The sequence below is a fragment of the Bubalus kerabau genome, chromosome 16 (genome assembly GCF_029407905.1).
Source record: "Bubalus kerabau isolate K-KA32 ecotype Philippines breed swamp buffalo chromosome 16, PCC_UOA_SB_1v2, whole genome shotgun sequence".
Classification (NCBI taxonomy): Eukaryota; Metazoa; Chordata; class Mammalia; order Artiodactyla; family Bovidae; genus Bubalus; species Bubalus kerabau.
The window spans coordinates 36,449,497-36,465,055 of record NC_073639.1 but is presented as its reverse complement, the minus strand read 5'-3'; the positions used below and the strand labels follow the sequence as shown (position 1 = coordinate 36,465,055).

The 15,559-nt window shown below is 36.2% G+C and overlaps 1 protein-coding gene across 1 annotated transcript in view; it reads left to right on the top strand.

The window, feature by feature from the left end:
- FAT4 (FAT atypical cadherin 4) overlaps positions 1–15,559 on the top strand; it is a 178,600-nt gene that overhangs the window by 135,955 nt on the left and 27,086 nt on the right. Inside the window, exons 9-10 of the mRNA XM_055549364.1 lie at positions 342–4,691; positions 14,754–14,858. Of these exons, the coding sequence (XP_055405339.1) occupies positions 342–4,691; positions 14,754–14,858 (4,455 nt within the window). The remainder of the gene's footprint in view (positions 1–341; positions 4,692–14,753; positions 14,859–15,559) is intronic.

Below are 15,559 nucleotides of genomic sequence, written 5' to 3'. Positions count from 1 at the left end.
ATTTTTCTCCTAAGAACTATAATTTGGAATGATTAGCCATTGCTCTTCCCTGTGCTTCTCTCAAAGGTACACTGAAAAATATTAAATTCCATAGATCGTCTGGCTTTTAGGTAGATAATGGCAGGTCAGTCCCTGAAGACTACTGTTAAGTAGATTTGACTGGGGAAATTTCGAGACAATATAAGATATACTGTTCTCCTCTAGTAATCGTCAGAAAATAAAGTTGTATCAGGTAGCAATAGAGTGCTTTATATATAGTTTTAGTATACTGTATTAACTTACTATCAGACGTTTTATTGGGGTCCCATGTGATTTATAACTGCACACTCCCTCTTTTATAGGTTCCTTCGTCTTTGCAGTTACTGTCACGGATGCTGATATTGGACCGAATTCTGAACTCCATTATTCTCTTTCGGGTAGAAACTCTGAAAAATTCCACATTGACACACTGAGAGGAGCTATTATGGCAGCCGGAGCACTAAATGGCACTTCAGAAGTGACATTTTCTGTCCACGTAAAAGACGGTGGCTCAGTCCCCAAAACAGATTCTACCACAGTGACTGTTCGATTTGTGAACAAAGCAGATTTCCCTAAAGTCAAAGCCAAAGAACAGACTTTCATGTTTCCTGAAAACCAACCAGTAGGCACTCTTGTCACTACTGTAACAGGGTCCTCCTTGAGAGGAGAACCTTTGTCCTATTATATTGCAAGTGGCAATCTTGGCAACACACTCCAGATAGATCAGTTAACAGGACAGGTTTCCATAAGTCAGCCTCTAGATTTTGAAAAGATACAAAAATATGTTGTATGGATAGAAGCCAGAGATGGAGGTTTTCCTCCTTTCTCCTCCTATGAGAAACTTGACATAACCGTGTTAGATGTCAATGATAATCCTCCTGTCTTTAAGGACGATCCATTCGTATCTGAAATATTAGAAAACCTTTCTCCTCGAAAAATACTCACTGTTTCTGCAGTGGACAAGGACAGTGGGCCCAATGGACAGTTAGATTATGAAATCATTAATGGCAACAAAGAACACAGTTTCAGTATCAATCATGCCACTGGTGAAATTAGAAGCATTCGACCTTTGGACAGGGAAAAAATATCTCAGTATGTGCTTATTGTAAAGTCCTCAGACAGAGGCTCCCCTTCTCAGAGTACCTCAGTAAAAGTCATCATTAACATTTTAGATGAAAATGATAATGCCCCGAGGTTTTCGCAAATATTCAGTGCCCATGTTCCTGAAAATTCCCCATTGGGGTACACAGTTACACGTGTCACAACTTCTGATGAAGACATTGGTGTAAATGCAATTAGTAGATACTCTATAATGGACACAAGCCTTCCATTTACCATTAATCCCAGCACTGGGGATATTGTAATTAGTAGACCTTTAAATAGAGAAGACACAGACCGTTACAGAATCCGAGTTTCTGCACATGACTCTGGATGGACTGTAAGTACGGATGTCACAATATTTGTGACAGATGTCAATGACAATGCTCCAAGGTTTAGCAGACCCTCCTATTATTTAGATTGCCCTGAACTTACTGAAATTGGCTCCAAAGTGACTCAGGTATCTGCGACAGACCCCGATGAGGGATCAAATGGACAAGTGTTTTACTTTATAAAATCTCAGTCAGAGTACTTCAGGATTAATGCCTCCACAGGAGAGATTTTCAATAAACAGGTCTTAAAATATCAAAATGTCAGTGGCTTCAGCAACGTGAACATCAACAGACATAGTTTTATAGTGACCTCTTCAGACCGAGGTAATCCTGCGTTACTTAGTGAGACAACAGTTACCATAAACACGGTGGACAGTAATGATAATGCACCACAATTTCTTAAAACTAAATATTTTACTCCAGTCACCAAACATGTGAAAGTTGGGACGAAGTTAATCAAAGTTACTGCAGTCGATGATAAAGATTTTGGCTTGAATTCTGAAGTGGAGTATTTCATTTTGAATGAAAATCATTTGGGAAAATTTAAGTTAGACAGTCATACAGGGTGGATTTCAGTAGCAGCTCCCCTGACATCTGACCTGAATCAAAACTTTTTGATCACTGTCACCGCAAAAGATAAGGGAAACCCTCCACTTTCATCCCAAGCAACTGTTCAAATAATTGTAACGGAGGAAAACTACCACACACCTGAATTCTCTCAAAGTCACATGAGTGCAACCATCCCTGAAAGCCACAGTGTTGGAGCCATTGTTAGAACTGTTTCTGCGAGAGATAGAGACACAGCTATGAATGGCTTAATTAGGTACAGTATTTCCTCAGGGAATGAAGAAGGCATCTTTGCAATCAACTCCTCCACAGGTGTATTAACACTCGCCAAAGCCCTTGATTATGAGCTCTGCCAGAAACATGAGATGACTGTTAGTGCTACAGACGGAGGATGGGTCTCAAGGACTGGTTACTGCAGTGTGACTGTAAATGTGATTGATGTGAACGATAATTCTCCAGTATTTCTCCCTGATGAATATTTCCCCACTGTTTTGGAAAATGCCCCCAGTGGGACAACAGTTATCCACCTAAATGCAACAGATGCTGACTCTGGCACCAATGCTGTGATCGCCTACACTATACAGTCATCTGATAGTGACCTCTTCGTCATTGACCCCAACACTGGAGTCGTCACCACTCAAGGCTTCTTGGATTTTGAAACCAAGCAGAGCTACCATCTTACTGTGAAAGCTTTCAATGTCCCCGATGAGGAGAGGTGCAGTTTTGCCACTGTTAATATCCAATTAAAAGGGACAAATGAATACGTGCCTCGTTTTGTTTCCAAACTTTACTATTTTGAAATCTCAGAAGCAGCTCCTACAGGTACTATTGTTGGAGAAGTATTTGCCAGTGACCGTGACTTGGGCAGTGATGGGGAGGTTCATTATTTGATTTTTGGTAACAGTAGAAAGAAGGGTTTCCAGATCAACAAGAAGACGGGACAGATTTATGTGTCTGGACTTCTTGATAGAGAAAAAGAAGAAAGGGTATCTTTGAAGGTACTGGCCAAGAATTTTGGCAGCATTCGGGGTGCAGACATAGATGAAGTCACTGTGAATGTCACTGTGCTTGATGCCAATGACCCCCCCGTTTTTAGTCTAAACATCTACAGCGTTCAGATCAGTGAAGGGGTGCCCATGGGGACTCACGTGACCTTTGTCAGTGCCTTTGACTCAGACTCTGTTCCCAGCTGGAGTCGGTTTTCTTACTTCATTGGATCAGGGAATGAAAATGGTGCCTTTTCCATTAATCCACAGACAGGACAGATCACCGTTACTGCAGAGTTAGATCGAGAAACCCTACCCATCTATAATCTCACGGTTTTGGCTGTGGATTCCGGGACCCCCTCTGCTACTGGAAGTGCCTCCTTATTAGTCACCCTGGAAGATATAAACGATAACGGGCCTGTGTTGACCATCAGCGAGGGGGAAGTGATGGAAAACAAACGCCCAGGAACTCTGGTGATGACCCTTCAGTCCACAGATCCGGATCTCCCTCCCAATCAAGGCCCCTTTACCTACTATCTGCTGAGCACAGGTCCTGCCACCAATTATTTCAGTCTAAACACTGCGGGAGTTCTGAGCACCACCCGAGAGATCGACAGAGAGCAGATCTCCGACTTCTATCTGTCTGTGGTCACCAGGGATTCTGGCGTGCCTCAGATGTCTTCCACGGGGACCGTGCATATCACAGTCATAGACCAAAATGACAACCCATCACAGTCTCGGATGGTGGAGATATTTGTTAATTATTATGGTAACTTGTTTCCTGGTGGGGTTTTAGGCTCCGTGAAGCCACAGGATCCCGATGTGTTAGACACCTTCCACTGCTCCCTGACCTCAGGAGTGACCAGCCTCTTCAGTATTCCAAGGGGCACCTGTGATCTGAGCTCCCAGCCGAGGTCCACAGATGGCACGTTTGATCTGACCGTCCTTAGTAACGATGGTGTCCACAGCACGGTCACCAGCAACATCCGAGTTTTCTTCACGGGATTTTCCAACGCGACAGTGGATAACAGCATCCTACTGCGTCTTGGTGTACCTACCGTGAAGGATTTCTTGACCAACCACTACCTTCATTTCTTGCGCATTGCCAGTTCACAGCTAACGGGCCTCGGGACCGCTGTGCAACTGTATGGGGCTTATGAAGGGCACAACAGAACGTTTCTTTTGGCAGCTGTGAAGCGAAACCACAATCAGTATGTGAATCCCAGTGGTGTAGCCACCTTCTTTGAAAGCATCAAGGAGATCCTCCTGAGGCAGAGCGGAGTGAAGGTGGAGTCTGTGGATCACGACTCCTGTGCTCCTGGCCCGTGTCAGAACGGAGGGAGCTGTGTCAGGAGGCTAGCCGTGAGCACTGAATTGAAGAGCCATGAGAGCCTTCCAGTCATCATCGTGGCAAACGAACCTCTGCAGCCTTTCTTATGCAAGTGTCTGCCAGGCTACACAGGCAGCTGGTGTGAAATTGACATAGATGAATGCCTTCCATCCCCTTGCCACAATGGTGGGACTTGTCACAATTTAGTGGGAGGGTTTTCGTGCAGCTGCCCGGATGGCTTCACCGGCCGGGCCTGTGAGCGAGACATCAACGAGTGCCTGCCCAGTCCCTGCAAGAACAGTGCCATTTGCCAAAACTTTCCAGGAGGCTTCAACTGTGTTTGCAAAACTGGATACACAGGTATGATGGTGTTAAGTTCTTTTTTTGCCCACCAAGATTCTAGTCATATCAAGTATGATAGAAAGCTATGAACTTTGTCATCTTCAAATGATTTTCTGTAAAGAATAGGCAGAATCATAGCAAATGCTTTAAGTGATTACTATTGGCCAGACACTGTTCTAGGAACTTGATCTATATTAATTTCCCTTCTCAGGAGGAACCTGACAAGTGATAGGGATAATGATTTTACAAGCTTTAAGAAAAGGAAACTTTTCTTAAGAAAAGTAGAGAGAAATTGAGTTGATTGTCTAAGGTGACTTGGTTGATTTGTTGTAGAGTTGGGATGTGAGCTTACACAGTTCATTCGGAGTTTAAATTCTTAGTCCACCTACTGAGTGTCTTGTACAAGAGCAAAAACAGCATCTTATCTTCAAAAAAGTGTTCTAAAGTTAAAGGACATGGTGCATTTAAGGTATAAAATCTGGACTATTTTGTGTTCTAAAGAACTGCCACTGTTGTAAATTATTTTATCATCATCAATTTTATGATTTTCACCATAATTATCACTATGATTATTGAAATTTGACCCACACTGTGAAGAGATGAAGCAACAGTTGTAATTTAGATTGAGATCTAAATGCCTTGTTATTTCTAGTAGTTGGGTAGAAAGTATCATTGGCTGATTTCTCAGGTTAGGGAGAGCAAAACTGAGTCACAATATACCTTGATATTTTGGGAGCAGAACTAAATATATAGAGATATTATTTGACTACTCTTTGTCATTCTAATAGAACATGATATATGCTTATAAACAGATCTTTGTTTCTAGCCCTACTTATCTATCTATCCATCATCTATTTATTAACTGATCTGTGGTTAGTGTACCTTCAAATGTGTATACATTTATGCTGTAGATAAGTTTGAGGAGAGACAATTTCTTTTCTATAATTTGTACACTATACCTTTTTATTACATATATGTTACATTGGGTTGCCCTGTGGTGTTTATTAATTCAGTGTAAAGTACAGTGAAATAGATAAAACCAGGATATACTTTTTAAAATTTTGTAAGTATATTGCAGAATACTTTTTAAAAATAAGTTTTTAAGATAATTGTATTTGTATATAATATTTTTAAATGAAGCCTATCGTGTGTAAACTTCATGGTTTTATATTTGGAGAACTGAATCACTTGATGATTATTTACAGCAAGTTTGAATAAGCCAAAGCAGATCATATAAGCTTTACCTTTTGACAAAATAATGTCCTTAAAATATAAATGAAGAAAAGGGGCAGCAAACATATGTATGGAAAGAATCAGGGGATTTGACAAAACTTGATTTATCTATAGCTTTTGGGAAGTCCCCTAATCTTGCTCGCTTTCAACTCCCCCATATATAAAATGAGAATAGTCACAGTTACTTATCTTTTAGGGTTGTTGTAATGAGTACAAATAATATTTGTAAAACATCTAGCACAGATCCCAACTTTCAATATATAGCAATGCTAATTAGTAGCTTTAATAGTAGTGTTAATATAATGGTCGATACAGAGGTATGCTATAGAATTTCTATAAAGGCAAGCCTCAGAGGCAGAAGGTAGGCATAAGACATACCAGAGTTGTACTCTTACGATTATGAATAACAGGGTTACATACATGTTATGAGTTCAGGATTTCCAGAAAACCTTTCTCACTCTATCGTCCACCTCTCCCACCCCCAGACTCTCCAAATGACTTCCTCTGTTGTGAATTCAACAATAAAGATTATTTATTAGTTCCATTTTAGTATGATACACTATTTCACACCTAGAGTGAGTTAACACTTAGTCCTAGAATGAAGAAAGGGTGACTGCATTAGGTAGTACATGGGGAAGACGGAAAATGACATGAGTGTGAGCGAGGCACGTATGCTGATCTCAGCAGAAATGTTGCTTAAGGCATGGGGCATAGAACTAGCCTTTTTGCTTTACTCCTCTCTAGTTTGCTTCTTTAATTGTTTCATTATATTTAAACATACACTGCATCCTTTTCTAAATGTAGTTGTTGAAACTTTTAAGCATACCCGGCCTTCATTATGAAATATTAATAGCATTTATCAAATGGCTACTTGCAATACTGCTTAAAGTTCCTTGCATCACAGACATTTTTATTCATTTAGTTATTTAGTTCTTACAAATCTATTAAATGAATATTATTATCCTTCTGATTGAAAGACAACAAATTAGATCTTAGAGAGAATACAGTTAAATGACTTGCCTCCAGCACGGCACAAGAAAGTGAGCTGAGTTTTGATGATAAGCTTTACTCCACATCCTCTGCTCTTTAAACGCCTGTCACACCTCATCATACTTTGATCTGCACTTGCTAGAGAGTATTATGGTGAGCCTGTGATATGAGCCTTCTTAGAATTTTTTGTCCATTATTCTACTTAAACTGCACAGCATCTCTCTGAGACATGTATTAGAAGCTTCACACTGGCTAAGTATGGAAGTCAGGAAAATTCACCAATAACCTCAGCCATAAAGACATCGCAGTATTTCCAGAAAGCACTCCTGGTCACCTTTGCAGGGCTGTAGTGGGTGATTCCCAGAACAGTGACTGCTTTCTTTTTACCCTTCAGATTATCATTCAACTCTCACCCACTGGCACAAACTGAACCTCAGTCCTTCTGGAAGGGAGTCTGGAAAGATGATAGTTTTCTAACTTCCAGCCCCAACAGTATGGAAAGATACAAGTGAATCTGAGTGTCAACAGAGAATGTTTGACAGAAAGATCCTATTATTGCTCCTACTTTACATTGTAGGAAGCTAAGCCTATGCTCTGGTGACTCTAGGGACAGAGCTACCAAAGCTGGATCACAACCATCATAACCTCTTTTTGTAAGGAAGTCATTTGAAGTAATGTATTAATTTTACATACTGTCCCTCCTCATAGCTCACTTCAGTTTCCATTTGCATAACTGTGGATAATCCAGTTGATCAGGGGTGATATAAACAAGCATGCAGTTGAATACTTCATATAAATCTTGAATTTTTTAATTAATATAATTCTTTGTTTCCAAATTCTATGTATATAGGTCATCCAGCAAAACAGGCAGTTAAGTAAAGTCTGATAGTTTTATTTCTTTGTTTTGTTTTGCATTTCTTTGTACTATTTTGATATACAAACAGTATATCAAAAATCATGGTGACAAATTGTTAATCTACACACTAAATTAGAAAGCATTGTTTAAATGTATTAATACATATTTATAATATATATTAAATGTTGTTTGGAGAGATAATCCCTCAAGTATCATTTTGAGTTCCTTTTCTTCCAGCTAGTCTTTACCAGGTAACCTGACTTAGAAATGTAGAGCTAATGCACTAAAATGTCTTAAAGAACCAATCAAAGATAATAAGCTGTAAGACAAAATTTATACTGAAGCACAAGTGTACCTCACAGAATGAATTTTTAAATATTCATTCTGGTTAAATTTTACTTCTGTTAGCATTAAGTACTATAGTGAAGCTGTCTTCAAAGTCTGTATGTATTCAGATATTTTTTGATCATCAGAATTCTTTCAAAGCACCTGTATTTTCCTACTCTCTCTATTTTTGTGGACTTTCACTGCTGTTTTTTTCAGTGATTCTTAAAGTCTGTGGTATTGCAAATTGGAGCTGTGAGAGTTTATGAACTTCCTGCTTAAAATAATTCCCAGCCACTGCCCCATCTCTGTCTCAAACACACACACACACACACACACACACAACTGAATATTTCATGTGAAGTTAGAAGTTGTGCTAAAGATTAGAAAAGTAAGTGTTTATGAATTGAGGGAAGCTGAGAGACTTACCCTAAGCATCCCTCACAGGGAGTGGTTAAATGTTAGCTCAACAGGGAATTTTTGTGTAGAACATCCTGTAAAGATGCAAGTATAAAAATGAAAATTGTGGAATGATTACAACAAAAAGATATGAAGAGATATAGTTATTATTCCTATTGCCATAATATTCCTGATATATTTATTTTTTTATTTTCAGGTTTGTGATGATAGGGTCACATCATATACATGGAATAAGAATACTTTTATTTAATGAATTTAGAGAACTTTAGAGAAAACAAATTTGTTTGTATACCTTGTTTCTCAGATCAGTTTTTCTTTGTTACTAGAAAAAGAACCAAAAAAGAAACTGAAAAAAGAAATAGTGAGACTTCATCTTCCATTACAATCACTTCATTTCATTGTTAAGAGCATTTTCTTATAATTTAATTTTATATCACTCAATGGGGCTTTGATTAGCTAGACATAAAGTATGTTAGACAAGATGAATACATTATAGCATAGTATAGAACATCTGAAAAATTAAGGTCTGGATTTTCACAAAGCTTAATAGTATAAGAAATTGAATCAACTGTCAATATGCCCCAGTAAATCAAAAGAAAATATCTTTCATTTTATTTATGCCTCAGAAGTTCAGGGAATCCTGGAGGAAAACATCAGTCTAACAACTACAAACCTAGTATTTCATTTCCTGTACAAATGAAAGTTTCTTGTGTTTACTAGAACACTAATTAGAAAGTACAATTATAGCCAGTAGCCACATAGCATTTGTCTTCCTGCTCCCAGGTTTTCTGTTTTCAGCACACCCTGCATTCAATCCTTCATAGTAATGAATGACATTAGAGAAGGCAGCATGGATATGGAACTTATTTCCAAATCTGGGTCTCTCTTAACAGAATTAGTTCAGAGCCCCTTTACCCTTTCCTCTTCACTTTCACACATCTGGATGCATTTTAGGTGTGTTATTTGGAGTAAGTCCAGGAGTGTATTCCCAGAGGGGGAGGTTTTTCTATGCTCTCTAGTAAGTCCTGATATTTCAGGGGAGGATGAGATTTGTCCATTCATCACTTTTATGTCACTTGACAGTATAAAAAGGAATTTTTTTCCAGGCCTGTAAAGTTATTTACAGGTCGCGCATAGTAATTTTACCAAGAAACTTGGCAAACATTTGCTTTCACGAAAATGGGAGTTGTAACTGAGTCATTCTTTCAGAAATCACAGCAGTCATATATTAACATTGTCAATGATCATGTGACCTGGAAACCAAAGAATATAAACAAACTTTACTGGATGGATATGAAATGAAAATTTCTATGAAATACCGAAGAGTTGTTCATAGAAGACTGGTAAAGAGCTCAGTTCTTATTTTGATTTTATTTCCAAGAATGGAATTACACAATTTACCTCAAATGATACATTAACTCTATTAAAACATTAATAACAGGGTCTATTAGTCTAGAAACTTCTAATTTCTATGGAAAGTAAGTTTGTATTTGTAAACATCATAGATATTATGTGTATCACTATATAATTATTTGTAGTCACATTTAGATCATATTTGTATATGTTTTAAAATACAAAGGAAGACAGTTTTTTTTTCCTTTTTGCTTTTAATACTAGCAACCCTTATTTAAGCATAATATTTTGCTTTGTTTCCACATGAAAAACCATAATGCTAATTGATCAGGATATTTAGATGAGCTCTTTTCGTAGTGCCTTTCATAATAATAGGAAACATTTACATCTCATGCAAAAAAACAACTACTTTCTACCAAAATAATAAAAAAGCTTATAAGCAAAAACATTCAGAATAAATAGCATGTATATATTACGGAATTATATTTATTAATAAAATAGTTTAAATAAAAATGGATTTTGTTAGTTCCACATGGTTTTCCTTCTTCTCTATCTATAAATATGAGAGATGGAAAAATATTATTTGTGGTATCTGTTAATAACATATGGTCTTCCCTGGTGGCTCAGTGGTAAAATTCCTAAATGCCAATGCAGGAGATCAGGTCTCCTGGTTTGATTCCTGGGTCAGTAAAATCCCCTGGAGGAGGAAATGGCAACACACTCCAGTGTTCTTGCCTGGGAAATCTCATAGACAGAGGGGTCTAGCGGGCTATAGTCAATGGGGTCACAAGAGAGTCAGACATGATTTAGCAGCTAAACATCTAACATATATGACCTAAGCTATTAAATTGAAGCCTACACAAACTATGGGATATCAGAAATCTTAGCTCCATTGGGTGGCTAAATTTAACAAGTTAGAATAAATTTAGGTCAACTTTCTCTAAGTGTTAGTCACTCAGTCGTGCCCAACTCTTTTGTGACCCCATGAACTGTAGCCCTACCAGGTCTTCTGTCCATGGGATTTCCTAGGCAAGAAATGGAGTGGGTTACCATTTCCTCCTCCAAGGGATCTTCCCGACCCAGGGATTGAACCTGTGTCTCCTGAAGGAGATCCTGCATTGGCAGGCAGGTTCTTTACCACTGAGCCACTTGGGAAGCCCTAAACTTTCTCTAATGTAACATTAAAATATGCTATTGGAACAAGTGAAACTTGAATACATATCCTGGTGCAAAAGATCATAGATGATCACGTCATATTTGATTTATGTTCAACATTTCATCACACCTTCTGCCCCAGAACATGAAGACACATGCTAAATTTCTCCTGTAAGTTTAAACTGTAATCTTGGTAAGTTTGAATATACCTTTGCCTCCGATTATGCGTTCATTTTCATCTTTAGCCATTCCTCTTCTCCATGTGCTAGGAGCTTACATCTCCTGAAGCTATCTATAATAAATAATATATATCAACACCGTTAATTGATGAATATCAAAGCAATGAGATCAGTTTATTCCTCTAAACAGCTGCTCTGACAGTTAACATGTCTTAATAGAAAAAGACTCCGTAGTTCAAGAGACATAAATGCCTCTCTTTGTGCAAGCCCCATCTGCATATTTCAAGCCTCAAGGCAATGACAAATATTGTTAATTGACTTGCAGCACTAAGTTAATGATGCAAGATTTTGTTTCACAGTGCACAACACAGCAGATTGTTTGCACAAGAAGCATGTTAGAGTAATTCAAGCTGCAGCATTCTCTGATACTCATTATGCCATCAACACTAACATTTAAGTAGGTAAATGTGTGCAGAACAATACAGAATTTGTTGCTGACTTTGAATTGGGTAATAGAGCATAAACTTTCCAAGCCCTTGAATAATGCATTTAAAGGCTTTATGTTGATTCAAAGTAAAATTAGGACCTCTCTCCGTCACATAAACAAAAAAAGTTTTTTAACAATAACTTAAATTGCAACATTGAGTTTCAAACTGTATCTTTAAATCTAGTATGGCAAGCTCTTTGATAATAATTGTAAAATAAAAATACTATTCATTAAATAGAGTACTCAAACTGGATTTTAATGGTAAATAATTTACCATTATTTTGGTAAATACATACTCTAACACCATGCTCTAATACCAACAAATAAGGCTCTTTTACCCAAACTCAACAATAAATTCATTTGTACAACCTGTAGAAAAGTTATTTCTTAAATTTTTGACAAATAAGAAAATAAAACTCTGGCTTAAAGTAAACTGTCAAATAAAAGATTGAATTTTTTTCTCTAGCCAGTGTGTATTTATATTGTTTACTTAAAGAATCAAATTCTACTGATAGTTTAGTTTAGCTTTTAAAAGAAATTCATTCTCGAACTAGTATTTTCTGTTTGTATCTGCTTCTATTTAGGTAGTCAGTGTATGTTTTAATACATTAGTAAGTCTTTATTTTGAGGTTTCTTTCCACATCTCACTTTGGACTAACAGAAATAATTTATAGTTTGAATTAAACTCAGATGTCTTTGTTAAAATCTTATTTTGTAAGGGGTAAATAAGATAACTAATTTATATACTTTTAAAAAATTTCTTTATTTTTTTTTAAAACCAAAATTTAAGGTGGTCTTTTCCAACAGGATTCAAACAAGTATATAGTTGAGATTTGTAGCATCAATGATTGGGTTTTAATACTCATACATTTTTCTTGGAGAGAACATATGTGAAAATATTTGAGTAAGTGAACATGGCTAACCACCCTAAATTGATTAGCCTTTGTTCCCCATTTCCAGTCTTCAAGAAGTAAAGTTTGTGATTTTTGTAACCTATATATATCTGTTTACAATATGAATGTTTACTAACCATACCTACAAAGAATATTAATCTATAGCTTTATTACTTGCTACTTTTAACACAGCTCTAAAATAAAGTTTCCAAAAAAATGAAAGGAAAAGAAGAAAAATTCTTAATGAGTGTCATAGCATATGTGAGAAAAAAAAATGGATGGAGTGGGATGTGACTTTCTTAATACTAACTAGATAATGAATAGTATAGTCAATAGATCTTATTTTATTTTCTATTGAGTGACACAGATACTGTATTAGGGGAAAAAATACATTTCTCTAGAACAATCTGTGACAAATCCACTTAGAAAACACTAGAGAAAAGAGTTCTCCCATGACAGAGCAGCTCTCTGATGCGATAGTTTGTATGAGTTTAGAATAAATTTGTCCTCCCTGTTTTTCCAGTATGACCCATTACAAAAATACTTAAAACTTCATTTCTGTGCTTCTAGATTGGTAACTTGCTTATTTTTCATTATTTCCCCTTAAAATAGGAAGGTATTCTGAAATTGTACTGTTTTGTCTTGCAAGATGAGGTTCCCAAATTTATTTATAAAGGAAAAATGTTGTTTATGACCCTGTGATACAGAGAATTGTGTTCAGTTAGCAGTGTCATAAAACCTGACTCACTTAAAATTTCAAACAAACCAGACCAAGTGTGGCTACATAATCAAGACACAATATCAGAACTAAATTAAATAAAAACTTGTGTTCCAAGCATATTTATTAATTTATTATGATGAAATGGATTATCTATGCACAACATTGTCTAGTTGTGTAGATAAAACTACGTGCTTTCATGAGACATTTAAGAAAGGCATTAGTGCAGTCATGCTGGGAAGTAGGAAATAGCTTTACAGAAATAAACTCTCCCTCCTATCAATGAATGGAAATTAAGAACTCTAAGAAATATTTTTATTTCTTGGGAAATAAAGAAACATCTGATTTCATTTCTTAAGATTGGAAAACTAAAAACTATTCTAACAGATATGATATTATAATAATTTACAGTTACAGAATAGTGGTATTATAATAAATTTATATTTGCATTAAAAAACCCACACAACATCACAAGAATAACAAAACACAGATGGGACTAGCCTTATACCTTAAATTTTGCCTACTAAGTGATTAATTATTCGATCATAGCTGTCTGAAACCTAGATTTTGGAGCAGACCTACAATGGTCTATATCATAGTTTTATAATTTTTTAGGCAAGGGATTACCCTCCAAAGACCTCTTCTCCTCCACCTGTGAAATATAAATGTTTCCTGTTGTATGGATCAATTTTCCCCACTAAATGGAGATACCATGGAAAGACATTGTCTACTTTTTGACTGTTACACCTTCATCTTTTAGCATGCCTGGCCCATAATAGACATCCAGTCAATATTAACTGATTCAATGAACAAAACGATGCATGAAAAGTCTTTATACACTGAAATATATGCTGATTAGGGGTTATTATTTTAGAAAAAAAGACAAAGCATACATACATAATCTATAGTTAATAAATCTTCCTAAGCATTTGAAAATGTGTTTGATGGGTTTTTATTACTTCTGATTCTGCTTTACAACATGTGTGTCAAAGTTAAGGAATATTTCTCGAGAATGAAAGAATTGTAATTTGGCAAATAAGCTAAATGAGATTCATTCCTACCTTTGAAAAATCTGTGTTAAGGAAGTCTCTATGGTGAAAATTATAATGTAAAAGTTTCAGCTTTCTAGTTATACTACATAAAAAATGAAGTGGCATCGACAAGAGAAAATAAATTCAGTGAAAACATTTAAATATGTTCACCATTTGTGATTTCCCTGAAAACAGTAGTTCTTTCCAAGATAATTATGCAAATTACTTCCTAAGTATTACAATGCACATCTTTACAACAGGGCAACTAAATAAGACTGAACTCTAATACAGTATTCCAATGTCCTCATGACAAGTATACTGTTCTTGTATTTCTTTTCTCCAAGGATAGGAGCTCTCAGGATACATTATTACATATGGTTATGCAGAAATGGTGTTAATGTATTTATGTAAATTTTTTTAAATGAATTTGATACTTTTCAGGGAAAATGTGTGAATCTTCAGTCAATTACTGTGAATGTAACCCCTGCTTTAATGGTGGTTCCTGTCAAAGTGGTGTGGAGTCCTACTTTTGTCATTGTCCATTTGGTAAGTATAATTTAGTGGTTGATACAAAATATCAACCTATTTTGGCAGAGTTTAGTAGTTTTGTTTCATTGTGTCATGGTGTGACTAAGAAAACATTAATAGTTTCACACAAGAGGTTTTATTAAAGGAAAATCTCAAAGGTTTAATATTTTCTAAGTTAATTATGGAAATACCATTGAATATATTGTTTTGATCCTTACTAGAAAAATAATCTGTCCAAGATAATTAAATCTGAGGTTGTTTCTTCAGGACATTTCCTCACAAAACCTCATGAATGTCTGCTCTTTAGCCTAGAGCCTATCAAATGAAACATCCTTTAAGTGCAATTTAACATCACTCTCTACTAAAATCTTTGAGAATAGTTGAAACATTTTGTTTTGCTTTTTTTTTTTTTTACATTTGTTTTTTGCATTAATTCAGCCTTTTCTGTTAGAAGGAGTTGGTAACTTGACATACAGTTTTTATATAGGCTTTGTAGATAATATCATGTAACTAATCAAAATTCAGAATAATTATTCTGTTAAGGAAGAAAATTGCTAAAGAGAATTTTTTTTGTATACATACATATTTATTCATCATAGCAGAATGAATTAAAAGATTCCTTCCAGGCCTCACCCAAATGTTACCCAGCCCTGGGACAGCCAAGAACTATGAGAACAGCTTTGCAGGAAACTTTTAACTTGGTTTGTTTCTTAGGTTGG